The sequence below is a fragment of the Pogonomyrmex barbatus genome, unplaced genomic scaffold, assembly GCF_055798465.1.
Source record: "Pogonomyrmex barbatus isolate J1 unplaced genomic scaffold, ASM5579846v1 scaffold5, whole genome shotgun sequence".
Classification (NCBI taxonomy): domain Eukaryota; kingdom Metazoa; phylum Arthropoda; class Insecta; order Hymenoptera; family Formicidae; genus Pogonomyrmex; species Pogonomyrmex barbatus.
Window position 1 is genome coordinate 1,847,007 of NW_028297149.1, and position 14,540 is coordinate 1,861,546.

The 14,540-nt window shown below is 41.5% G+C and overlaps 1 protein-coding gene and 2 pseudogenes across 1 annotated transcript; 1 reads left to right on the forward strand and 2 right to left on the reverse strand.

The window, feature by feature from the left end:
* Positions 1-24: 24 nt before the first annotated feature.
* LOC148935264 (uncharacterized) lies at positions 25-732 on the reverse strand (annotated as a pseudogene).
* A 653-nt stretch (positions 733-1,385) lies between these two features.
* Positions 1,386-5,088, reverse strand: LOC148935265 (uncharacterized; annotated as a pseudogene).
* A 726-nt stretch (positions 5,089-5,814) lies between these two features.
* Positions 5,815-7,056, forward strand: LOC148935266 (uncharacterized). Its single transcript, XM_089081717.1, has one exon. It carries the CDS (start codon positions 6,227-6,229, stop codon positions 7,049-7,051), a length of 825 nt encoding a protein of 274 aa, XP_088937843.1. The 5' UTR covers positions 5,815-6,226; the 3' UTR covers positions 7,052-7,056.
* The last annotated feature ends 7,484 nt before the right edge of the window (positions 7,057-14,540 follow it).

Genomic DNA, 14,540 nt, shown 5'->3' on the forward strand with positions numbered 1-14,540 from the left:
TATATAAAAAAAAATACTTGTATATTACAAAGATATTCGTCAATGTCCCCATGATAACGTTTCCGTCGAATCTGGTATGATGTATCGTTTGTCATCGTATGGACTCAGAACAATTTTTGACTCGGATACCGTATATATTTAGTGTAACTTGGATCTTATACATGATTGGCGACGAGTCATTTCGATCTCTTCGTTCAAACACCGTGTATAATCATCGAACGTTATTGTTCGCGCTACGACGTTATTTTTTACACCTTTCGCCTTTTTGGTGTCCTTTTTACCATCCACTCTCATCGCATACATTTTCGCTCTGAGTCCGACAAATTCCGTCATAATCGCACCGTTATTTTTGTCCTTCATTAGGCCGGGTACTTTTTTATTCACGAGAGACATACCATATGCGTTGTCTGCCGGATAATCGTTCGTATCGAATCTAGCGATATCGCGTTTCATCGTCTCGTACACATCATCACATTCAATGTGATATACAAGATTGTCTGTGTCGGTGTACATGATTTTACATTTGTCGCGATACAGTGGTAACATATATTCGTGGTGAAATTCGTACAAGCAGATTTTTGATATATCGAGTATACACATACCCACATAAATCGGCTTGTTGAATTTTACCTCGAGTTTACGCAGTTCGATGGCGATTAAATTTTCCGCAAAGACGCTGCGGCTGTGGAAATTTGGTTTCGCGATTATTGCCTCCGCACCGTATCGTCCCATTTCGTTATCAATTTTACATCCACGTAATTCAGGACATTTTCCATCGTTTTACCGAATACCGCGTTGTTCATTAATTTGTATAAATTTGTATAAATATGTATACATTTTTTTCGAAATCGTTTTTCGCGCACATTCTAAGCTGTGTATTAAGTTCGATGTAATCGCGGAGCCAGGTGGATTGAGCGAATTGTAGTACGCGTATCTTTGCGATACGAAGACCGTGGCGCGTACATTGCTGCAGGTTACGATAGTGGATGACATATCGCTTTTTGTCATATAGCGTCGCGAGAAGTTTATTCTGCCGCGTGCCGGGTGGTTTATCGCGCGTCGAACAGAAAGGTAAGTCGGTGTGTCGGTCGTGCAGATGATGCGGATACTCAAGATCGACCTCGAGAATATAACCCGTAGGCGAATCCGGAGTGATCGCGCTCGCATCAAAGTTCGCGATGTCTTCAACCCATCGAAATTTGGCATAGGGCAGCGGTTGACACATCGCCCATCCGTATAAATTGTTCACGTCGTAGTACATCAAATACGACGACGGTTTCGACGGGTCGTACGAACGCATGTACTTGTTATTGGCCTGCGTGTATCTGTTGGAACATTGACTGAGGCCGCCGCGTATACCGCGCTCGATAAACATAACCATATCGATGTCGGAGCAATTCAAATTTTACATGCGTATGTTACAGCATGGCGTCTCACGTGAAACCTGGCAATGTGTAGTAATGAGCGGGATCAAGACTGTAACTTTTGATACCTCTTTCACGGAAATTTTCAAAAACGTCGGCCAATAACAACACACATAACAAGACATCAGTCTTTAAATATAGATCGCTATATTCGCCTAAGATTTCAATAGAGAACCGCTGCCAGATGTTCACGGCGTGCGCGTAATCATTCTTCGACACTGTGTTACCGGTCAACGACTTATAAAATGATTCGCGCGATGGTAGGCGCGTGTCCTGCAGCTTGTCCGCGCGATCCACGTATTCATAAGGAAAGACACCTTTACGCGTCAACAAATCAAAATTCTCGTTCGATAACGTGGAAAATTCGGAATGTAAAATTTTCAATTTCTCTCTACTTAAAAAAGATGTCAATTTATCGAGACTGGTACTCAAAAATTTGTACGAATTGATGAATCGTAATTGTACACAATTTTGCGAATCTGATCTATCTTTGACATGTTTAGTGAATGAAATGTATTTTTCCTTTGTTATCGGCAGCACGTCAATTTTGCCTTCGTACGCCGTAACTATTTTTGTGATAACAAAGTGCGCGTCATAACCGGATAAATTGTGAAAGACTACAGGAATGCAATATGATTTTTTATAGTTTAGATTGCAATTCGAATTTGCGGGTCCGCGGTAACGACCGGTAAGGTGGCAATGATCACGTACCCGCGTGTCGTACGACGCAAATGATTTCTCACAAATGTGACAACGCGTCGCGCTACGGTATGTCTCCCACTGATCTCTCGATAATGTTTCCATAGGGATATTCGCGGATAACAAAAAATTTTTATTTGATGCACCAAATTTTCGAGTTGCCGAACGAACCATGCAACGCAGTCTTCGCCGCGACGAAATTGATACGCCGATAACGCATTGTCGTACGAACATCGCACATAATATCCTATGCTAAATACCTTGTGCTGCTGTTGATATGTGTACGACGTGTTTTCTCTTTGCGGCTCCATCCTTCGCAGTATGCACTCAAGATCTGCGTAGACGATGAATGGAAGTCGTTCTTTGTTGCAGTAGTTCTTGAAGTCGAGCCACTTGTCGTCCTCATTCGGCAATCGGATGGCGCAATCGTTCATCCGTTCGCAATCCACCGTATGCGATTCCAATTTCTCGGATGACTTAAAATAATGTAAACATCTGCAAACGGAAAACATAATTTTTTAGTATTTTTAGCATTTAAATTAACAATTATAAAATATTTTACATATTTTACATATTTTGTTAAAAAATGTGCATACGTACCGATCACAAAAGTATTTCTTGTGTTCTTTTTTACTTAGTTGCGAGCTCATAAGACGGGATAAGTTTTTGATGTACGCGAAGTGTCCATTATCGTCGCGCGGATCCTGCATACAACAAATTTGCATGTTTCTCCATCTTCTTTGTTGTCAGATGTATTGGGAGAATCTCCTTTTCCTTGATACTGTAGACGTTGATAGAGATTTCGTTGAGATGTTCGAACTTTTTAATTTGATTCAATGTCATCGGAAACGTAATGTCTTGGAGATTTAATACCGTTGTATAATGTGGGTACGATGATTCCCGATTTGTATGCCTTTCGACCGGATGCAAGGTCGCGACCACTGACCATGCGAAACATGCATTGTCCGTTGACTGCACGTTAATTACCGCTCTCTTTAACATAATTTCCCGCGGTAACTCGATGTAACACCCCGCGTGCATGGGATTATATTTATTAACATTAATTGTTAAATTTAATATACGTGATAGCGCCCATTCACTGTCGCGTTCTTGAAATTCTTCGAGCGATGCCAACGTAGATTCGGTGACGTGCTGCTCGTACCTCTCATCCACATTTGACACTCGAAAGAGTTCACTATTTTTAGTGTTTACTTTTATTGGCGCGTTTATCGCCCGTCACAAACTCGCCGTTGAACGCGGTGTTCACTTTTACATTATCGTGTCTTTCTATAATGTCTCGCACTCGTTCGAGCACTACCGGCATCTTCCAAAAATCGTCGCGGCTCGATATAGTTCACGTTGATCACCGTACCAGTCAATATACGGCTTTCAAACGCCGTATCAATCTCGCGCCAAACGAGAGATCCATTGTCTCTACTGGTGCTCGCGTACTCGCCACTAACGTGCACGAAACGTCTTTCTAATTGTACCTTTGCACCCGCGAGTCGTGCGATCCTCGCCACCACAGATTGTCTATTTGCAACGGTGAGTCGAGGACACTTAACACGACTAAGTTTTTCGAGTTGTTCGATACACTCGTCGCATTGTTGCAGCCACGGGAAACACTCCACCAAAGTAGCGACCTGGCTGCGTTGTTCTAGCAGCTCGCGTTCCACTCGCTCGAGATGTTTCATTTTTTTATACTGCGTCCCACGAAGCACTTGCACTTGCATTTGCACGTGATTTGTCCACAATATCGTCTTTTTTTTACGCGGTGCGAATTGGGCACATATTGCATGGCATTATCACACAGACGGACTGTTGGCAATTGGAGCAAAATCGACCGTTTAACACATCAAGAGTATTTATCTCATGCTTCCTAACGGCATACAATACTCCAATGTCAGTGTCCGCCAGACGAACCATGCATTCGGCACATATAATTAGAGCACCATCTGTCGAATAATAAAATTGTATTGAACAATACTTTTTATTATTATTCAACGCAAGGAGTTCCGAACGCGTAACAATTTTTTCTGAATAATCCATAAGTTCATCACTCATATCACTTATGCACTGTTGTCAGACAACGCATGTTCATCTTCGTCTTCAATGTCAATGTTAATATTGTCAATATTGTTAGTCTCCATTTCTAGTTCATCTCCAAACTCTTCGTCCACTATATTCCTGAGGTTCTCCATGTTTATATTAAACACATTTTCTATATTTAACACATTATTCATCGTCAACTATTTTTCTTACACACAGTATCGCAGTCGATATTCACTTCGAGACTTCCGAAAATCTACTGTGATCTCGCATACCCAATGATCTACTGTATATCGTCTGTAATTTCGCTGTCCCTTTGTCAAACTCGAAGCATGGTCATAGATTTTCCGAGTCACAATTTGGATTTTTATAGCAGCCCAAATTTTCCCGTTTTTTTTTACCCTCAATTTTTCTCCGATAAGAAGATTCGATAGAAAAGATTTGATGACTTTTTTTTAAAGACAGCATAACTTGAAAGTAACAGTTGAAATAATATCAATCGATATATCCGGAAATAGTTTTTTTCAACATAAAAAGAAAGAAACTTGGTATTTATGATGGAATATTATTTATCGGTGTAACATCGATAAAAAATCGTATTCAGTTTTATAGTTTCCGTTCCGTGTCACTGTCAAAATTTATTTGGCTCTTACGTGAAAACTTGGACTTGACCAAACAGGAACGAACATGTTTCAATATTTATTATTAGGAAAAAATTAAGAGAGAAGAAGTGTCCATTTACCGACTTATTTTTTATTGAATAATGAATTTTTCGAGATTGTTCGAAACTAACACGTTGTGACACGTACATTTGTTTATAGCAGCCGGATTATTGGCGCTTCTCTTAACATGCTGTGACACGTACAGTCGTCAATATTTTTTCTAAATCGGGACATTATTATAAATCTTCCAAATAACAATTTGTTTAGGTACATAGCAGCCGGAATATCGGCGTTTTTTTTTTCTTTTTTTCCTCCGTCAATTTCTACAAAAAAATATTTTTTCTAACAGCTCTTCCTAGACAAAAAAAGATCCCCTCCCCCCTTCCCCCTCAAAAGTACATTTTACGTTCCAAAGGATCATCGACAAAGCATTCCCCCTTCCCCATGCCTACCAGTTACTCCCTCTCCTTTACCCCCGCGGCCCCGAGTTACCCCGCACACCCGCTCCCCGCTCGGAGCTCCTGGGTTAGAACCGGCCTAGTATCACTACTCGCGCGGACAAGCTGCAGGACACGCGCCTACCACCGCGCGAATCATTTTATAAGTCGTTGACCGGTAACACAGTGTCGAAGAATGATTACGCGCACGCCGTGAACATCTGGCAGCGGTTCTCTATTGAAACCTTAGACGAATATAGCGATCTATATTTAAAGACTGATGTCTTGTTATGTGTGTTGTTATTGGCCGACGTTTTTGAAAATTTTCGTGAAAGTGGTATCAAAAGTTACAGTCTTGATCCCGCTCATTACTACACATTGCCAGGTTTCACGTGAGACGCCATGCTGAAACATACGCGTGTAAAATTTGATCATCGACATCGATATGGTTATATTTATCGAGCGCGGTACAGGCGGCAGCCTTAGTCAATGTTCCAACACGCAGGCCAATAACAAGTACATGCGTTCGTACGACCCGTCGAAACCGTTGTCGTATTTGATTTACGACGTGAACAATTTATACGGATGGGCGATGTGTCAACCGCTGCCCTATGCCAAATTTCGATGGGTTGAAGACATCGCGAACTTTGATGCGAGCGCGATCGCTCCGGATTCGCCTACGGGTTATATTCTCGAGGTTGATCTCGAATATCCGCATCATCTGCACGACTGACACACTGACTTACCTTTCTGTCCGACGCGCGATAAACCATCCGGCACGCGGCAGAATAAACTTCTCGCGACGCTATATGACTAAAAGCGATATGTCATCCACTATCATAATCTGCAGCAATGTACGTGCCACGGTCTTCGTATCGCAAAGATACACCGCGTACTATAATTCGCTCAATCCACCTGGTTCCGCGATTACATCGAACTTAATACATAGCTTAGAATGTGCGCGAAAAACGATTTCGAAAAAAATTTATATAAATTAATGAACAACGCGGTATTCGATAAAACGATGGAAAATGTCCGGAATCACGTGGATGTAAAATTGATAACGAAATGGGGCGGACGATACGGTGCGGAGGCAATGATCGCGAAACTAAATTTCCACACCCGCAGCGTCTTTGCGGAAAATTTAATCGCCGTCGAACTGCGTAAACTCGAGGTAAAATTCAATAAGCCGATTTATGTGGGTATGTGTATACTCGATATATCAAAAATCTGCTTGTACGAATTTCACCACGAATATATGTTACCACTGTATCGCGACAAATGTAAAATCATGTACACCGACACAGACAATCTTGTATATCACATTGAATGTGATGATGTGTACGAGACGATGAAACGCGATATCGCTAGATTCGATACGAACGATTATCCGGCAGACAACGCATATGGTATGTCTCTCGTGAATAAAAAAGTACCCGGCCTAATGAAGGACAAAAATAACGGTGCGATTATGACGGAATTTGTCGGACTCAGAGCGAAAATGTATGCGATGAGAGTGGATGGTAAAAAGGACACCAAAAAGGCGAAAGGTGTAAAAAATAACGTCGTAGCGCGAACAATAACGTTCGATGATTATACACGGTGTTTGAACGAAGAGATCGAAATGACTCGTCGCCAGTCATGTATAAGATCCAAGTTACACCAAGTATATACGGTATCCGAGTCAAAAATTGCTCTGAGTCCATACGATGACAAACGATACATCATACCGGATTCGATGGAAACGTTACCATGGGGACATTGGCGAATACCTTTGTAATATACATGTATTTTTTATATATAGTTTTATACATATATATGTACATATGTACGTATTTTTTATAGGTTATATATACATATGTACATATGTACGTATGTAATGTACAGTATGTAATGTACGTACATATATATGTATGTATGTATTTATGTACGTGTATACATATGTATATATATATATATATATATATATATATATATATATATATATATATACATACTTGTAGTTTATGTACATATGTACGTATGTATGTATTTATGTATGTATGTACATATGTACGTATGTATTTATGTACGTGTGTACGTATGTATATACATACTTGTAGTTTATGTACATATGTACGTATGTATGTATTTATGTATGTATGTACATATGTACGTATGTATTTATGTACGTGTATACGTATGTATATACATACTTGTAGTTTATGTACATATGTACGTATGTATTTATGTATGTATGTACATATGTACGTATGTATTTATGTACGTATGTATGTATGTATGTATGTACATATGTACGTATGTACATATGTACAGTATGTAATGTACGTACATATATATGTACGTATGCATATACATATGTACGTATGTATGTATTTATGTACATATGTACGAATGTTTTTATGTACGTGTGTACGTATGTATATACATACTTGTAGTTTATGCACATATGTACGTATGCATATACATATGTATGTATTTCTTATAGTTTATATGTACTTGTAGTTTATATGTACTTGTAATTTATATGTACTTGTAGTTTATATGTACGTATTTCCCATAGTTTTATACATTTTATATATTATCTTAAGTTCATCGTAGTTAGTCCATCTGTGTAGTTTCTTTACGAAAATGTAATAGAAGAAAAAATAAGACTTATTGTATATATTTTCATATAAATATTTTTTTTATTTGTTTTTACAATAAAATGAATGAATTTAAAATTTTTTATATAAATATTTTTATATTTGTTTACAATAAATGAATTAAATCACATTATTGTATCCAAGAATTGTGTGACCCATCAAATCCCAGCCACTTGACGTAAACCTTATCTCCTTTCCTACGCAGTACTTTCTCCACGAGATACACGTCCGGATGAGTCGCGCGATGCAACTCGTGCTCCAGTAACGAATTCTCCGCGATAATCTTCGAGTAGATAGGTTACGGGATTAGTACGCTGCACTTTAACGATCTTAAACACCTCGATGGTCCAATTTGGCGTGTAATCTTTTTCGAAAACTGTCTTGTACTTGCTCACGCGAACCGATTCACCTACTTTGAATTTTGCTGGACCTGCGATATTTATCGCGCTGTACACCGTGCCCAAGAGTTTTTTAGCGATCGCGGGAGTTACGTCAATGGGTCGCATGCCAATAGTGCGATGTTTGCGCACGTTGTAATCTAACACGAGACGTGGCAGCGCGTCGACCCACTTGTAAGTACCATAAGTGTAAACATCTTCCACATGTCGTTTTTAAGTGTGCGATTGAACCGTTCGATGATCGATGCCTTCAATATCGAATACGTGGAATAATGATTAACGCTATGTTTTTTCAAGAGTTTCTGCACGTCGGCATTGTAAAACTCCTTCCCCGTTATCTGTTTGCAAATTTCTCGGGCATCTTCCGCTCTCTCAAATTATCTCGGCGATAGCGTTAGCCGTCTCGCTTCCGATCTTGCTTTTGAGTGGTACGGCCCAGGCATATTTGCTCAACGCATCGATAACGGTGAGTATGTAATGATGACCTCTGTTGAAATTCGAATATGGGCGCATGTCGATGATATCAGCTTGCCACAGATCGTCGTACCCCCGAATTATGACACGTCTTCGTGGAAAATTTCTTCTGGCTGGAGCGTGCAATTCCTCGACGAGTCGTCGCCTTACGGAGTTAATATTTTTTTCACATCCATCGGATTTTGACGATCTCATGTTTCGACGATGTTTGATATTAATGCGTGTAAATAAGATATATTACATTAAAGTTTTTTCCTCACTGACGTCAATCGACTGGCTCGTTTCGTCGACACGCGATTTAATTTATAATAATGCCGGCTTCGCGAAGTTCCTCGATGATCGACAGCATCTCGCTGTCGTGAGCGTTGTGACCAGCTCGGTGCGAAGCATCGAATAATCGAAGTCGATCCACCAGTTGGTTGGGATCGTCCCAATGCACGTAATCGATCTTGTTGTCATTTAACTTCATGGTAGATGATATATTATTCATGCCTGCACCCTTTTTATTGCTTCTTTTATATGTAGATACGAACGGAGCGATGATATTAATGTACTTGTATCCCTTGTTGCCCATGATGGGATTGTGGGCGTTGTGACCACGTCTATAAGCATTCGTTGTTAATAGTATACTTTTATACGTTGTTAATAGTATATTTTTATATTATATATTATTTGTTTGTCATCTTCGGTAAATATAGCTTCATCGGAAAGTCTCTTGAAGATCAATTCGTATAATCCTGGTGTACCATTGTATCTCACATTGTCTATGATTATGGAGTCATTTTTGTCAACGTCAAACTTTTTGTCACCGAGCATTGTACCACTTTTGTCGAAATAGATACCGTACACATTATCGATCGCTTTATCTATGTCGTCACCGAGAAGAAGGTCCACGTACTTTCGTCCCAATGGTCCTAGCTAACCATGAAGCGTCTCACGACTTCCATGCGTTTGTAGATTCTGTTTGATGGTTGTTTCGAGTGACGGTTCACTAACATCTTTTGTTTCAAAAATATTTTCATTTCGCACGAATAGCGGTATTTTCGGTAGTTCTTTTGATGGTTCTATCGATGTAGAATCGAACGTGAATGAATCTGACGCGGTATTCAATTGTTTTGTACGCTTTTTAGATTGCGGCGATAATTTCAACCATCCAACATCCGTCCAATACGAATCCCTGTTAGTAGTAGTAGTAGTAGTAGTAGTATCGTCATCGTCATCGCTGTCTTCACGTTTCTTTTTTTTCTTAATACTGATATCCTTTGCAACATTGGCTACTTTTTTAATTGGATGTGTTTCCTCGACGATCTGTTTTAGAGGTTCGACGATGGGTTTGAAGCGTCTCTCCAACGCTACATCTTCATCTATTTTATCAGTTTTCAAAACGCGATTTTTTGCGAATCGCTCGTTTTCGCAATCTGTTTTGCTATTTTCTCGCGATCTTTGATGTTATTCATGTTGCCTAATTGACGTACCAACATCGACTAATCACATTATGGTACCGCGAACGTGTTAAATTCTTTTCTGTACCGCCCGTTGACAAGCGGACTGTCTTTGTCTATCACTAGGAATCCATACTCGCGCCGCCAACAATCGCGGCATAACGCACAGAATTCATCATACGACATGTCAGTATTCACATGATCGTTGTAAACATGTTTCAAGTTGGTACCATCCTGTTTAAATAAAATCAGCAAGTTCGCATTGTCGCGTATCAGATGTTTAGGTATCTTCGCATACGTCTGACAGAGATAGAAGCAGTCGACGTTCGAGTGGCGACCCATCGAGAAATACTCTCTTATCACATCTTGCTTATCACATGCAATGTCGTCGAAGACGAAGATCGAATTCGGACGTGCCTCGCTGGTCGGTGGGATGACGTCACTGTTGTTGGAAAACGTAAAATAGCCGATTTCGTCGATCGATGCCAACAAAGTTTCGCGATATCGATATTTTGGTTGTTGCAATGACTTCGAATACACGTACACGTTCTCGAAACGTATATCGTGCGGACTCTCGAGCAAACTTATGAGAACGTTGGTTTTACCGCAATTCGATGGACCGCAAATAATCGCGCGTATAGTACTCGGTAGTATTTCACCATGCTTGCGCTTTGTCGCGATGTCTCCCATCATTTGCACTTTCTCGTCGTAGTTCACGACGTGTATCGTCTGCGGGTACCGCACGAATTTCATGTTCACACTGTGTTATCTAGGCTTTGATTGAACGCCTATTTATAGGCGCGCGAAACCGCGATTCGCTTAGTAGCAAAAATGTATCTCGCGCTATCGCATCTATTTGATATTTGGGATTTGCGCGCTGAACAGTTGCAATATATACCGAAGATCATATTGTTATGCATATGTGGCGACTATATCGACCACGTGTGGAACAAACTTCCCGAGCATATAAAGGTGGATTTGGAGGTTCAAATCTATCGCTGCGTCGAGCATTATAATCAATCGTGGCAACGCACGCATATAGACGGCCCCGCATCGAAGATAAAGGATTGTAACATATGTCAGCAGCAACGAACAAAGGCTGCGTTGGAGGACTGCTCAATCGAGCGATAAATGCGCTTCCTTTCGAGTTACATATTCCTGGCTATCAGTTTTGCGGTCCGGGTACTCGGCTGAAAAAGCGATTAGCCAGAGGTGAAACGGGCATAAATCCACTAGACGCGGCGTGCCGTGAATACGACATTGCGTATTCTCGGAGCAACGATCTCACCGATAGACACGCGGCGGATAAGATACTCGCCGATAAAGTCCTAGGACGCGTCATTGCGAGAGATTCGAATTTGGGCGAAAAAGCTGCCGCTACAGCTGTTTGGGCAGCGATGAAAGCCAAGACCAAGATCGGCATGAGTATGAAAGCGAAAACAAAAAAAAAAACGAATACTTCCAACGGCGAAACGAGACGGCATATTACCGATTCTGCCAATGTTGGGCGCGCTCGGTTCCATGATTGGCGGAGCGGCCAGCGTGGCGAAAGCGGTAAACGACAAGAAAGCCATACAACGTCTGCTCGAGGAACTACAACGTCACAATCGCGCAATGGAAACGCGCGGACAGGGATTGTATCTCGCTCCGTACAAATACGAACGGGGACTATATCTCGCTCCGTACAAAGGCGGACGAGGTGTAACAGTGAAAAAAGAAAAAAAGAAAAAAAAAACGTCAAGGAGACAATAAAAATACTTACGGGTGTAACTACCAACGTACAATTGGACCAGCTGGCGAAGCGTATGCGCATACCATACTTAGAGGCCATAGAGGCGTTTTCATGCGTGACGCATTACCAATTAGCGGCGCGCGTCGAAAAGAGAGCGGTATCGTAAATCTGGATGACACGATGGGTCTCGGCACTCTTTGGGTAGCATACGCAAAGAGAAACGATCGTGTTATATATTTCGACAGTTTCGGTAATCTTCGACCGCCGAAGGAACTGGTACGATATTTCGGAGACAATGTTATGATAGAGTACAATCGAACGTCCTATCAGACGTATGATCAGAGCGTCTGCGGACAGCTGTGTTTGTGGTTTCTCCAAACGGTCGACGCGCATGAATTTATAAAGTCTGACAAAATGCCGCGACGTTTCAGTATTCATTGAACGCTTTTCCATTATGTCGCTGACGCTTACGTTAAGCGGGAAGAGCAGCGTTCTCACGGCAAACTTTCCAGCCATAGATTTGAACGACGATGACTACGAGCTTGGTCTAACAATTTTGGAGACTTATCACACGATACCGAATGTAAACGTTTCGAACAACAAATTTTATTTTGACAAAGACGACGCAGAAATTACGATTCCCGAGGGATCGTACGAACTGCAAGCCATAAATGAATTTTTGAAACGTGAGATTTTATGAAAACATCCGCAACGTGACACATCCGATGGTAACGCCGGTGACACCGCGCGCGGCGATGATGACATTGGTGAATACCCGATAGTGTTCCGCGCAAATTACAACACGATGAGGTGTGAGATTAAATGTGATTACAGAATAAACTTTAACAAGCCCAATAACATTGGATCGCTGCTTGGTTTCTCGTCAAAGCGTATATTGCAACCGCGAAAGTGGTATAAATCGGACATGTCAATCAACATAATGAATATAAACATTATCCGTGTAGAGTGCAATGTGACCGCGGGCGCGTATAACAACGACAAAAGTGTGCACACGATACATGAATTTTCGCCGAGCGTGCCACGAGGATATAAGATATCGGAAAGGCCGATGCAAATCATTTACTTGCCAGTCATCGTACGGAGCATTACGGAGCTAACGATACGCATTGTTGACCAGAACGGACGATTGCTCGATTTCAGAGGAGAAGAGATCACTATCAGATTGCACGTACGACGGCGACGGCGATAACGCGAGCGCGACATTTGGGATGCTCGTGTTGAACGAAGCGAAGCACGCTCAGAGAGATAACGCATCTTTTATAAAGAAAACACCAATCGACAATACTCGCTCATCCGGTTGCATCAAAAAGAGAAAGAAACTCAACGTATCGAACGTTAAATTTTTACAAGCTTTAGGATTCGCGGTGCGCAACTTGTGAGATGACTGACATCCTAAACATCGAAGACGAGCCAATCTTCGATGATCGCATCTTCAAGATTGAAACTCATACGTATAACCGTTCGCCAATACAACGTTTGGGTACAGTGATGAGATAAGAATACCCATACAGCAACAGGATCTGTACACATTGCCGTACGAAAGCTTTCTATATATCGAGGGAAAATTAACGAAGAAAAATGTTGTCGACGGATCTGATGTGATGTTGGGAAATAATTTTGTGGCGTTCATGTTCGATGAGATTCGAGCTCGATGGCGTGGAGATTGATCGCAATAGAAACGTGGGCATAACTAGCGCGCTCAAATACTACGTAACAACGTCATCCGAGAGAAGCGTGATTCTGAGAAATGCTAGCTGGGATGCGTGTACCAACGCGGATGGATATTTTAACTTTTGCATACCTCTCTACGTACTATTGGGATTCTGCGAGGATTACAGACGCGTGGTAATCAACGCTCGTCATGAGTTGATCTTAATACAATCGCGCAATGACAACGATTGCCTGATGGGAAATTCGGCATTGGATCCCGTGATCGACTTATTCAAGATACAATGGCGAATGCCGCACGTGTTATTGAACGAGATAACAAAACTATCGATGCTGCGCACTTTGGAGAGCGGACGATACTTGAGCATGGCTTTTCGCTCGTGGGATCTGTGCGAATTTCCGCTGTTACAGCGTACAACCAAGTATTCGTGGACCATCAAGACCGCTACTCAGCTGGAGAAGCCGCGATATGTCATCTTCGCTTTGCAAACAGGCCGAAAGAACATCATGACCGAGGACACGAGCCGATTCGACGACTGCAACTTGACCAACGTAAAACTCTATCTGAACTCAGAATGTTATGTCCGTACGATGATATGAATCTGGATTTCGAAAAAAACAGATGATTTGTGTTGTACGAAACATACGCGCGTTTCTGCAAAAACTACTACGGATACGAGTATCTCGAGCCAAGTCTTACCCTCACGTCTTTTCTACGTTACGGTCCATTCGTCATCATCGATTGTTCTCGACAAAACGAATCAGTCAAGAGCGCAACCGTGGATGTGAGATTGGAATTTGAGACTAAGGAGAACGTACCGATGAATACCACCGCGTACTGTCTCATTATACACGATCGCGTGGTTCAGTACAACTCGTTGACCAATGT

Coding starts and splice junctions, on each gene's coding strand:
- LOC148935266 (XM_089081717.1), top strand. CDS start 6,227: ATGTGCGCGAAAAACGATTTCGAAAAAAATTTATATAAATTAATGAAC.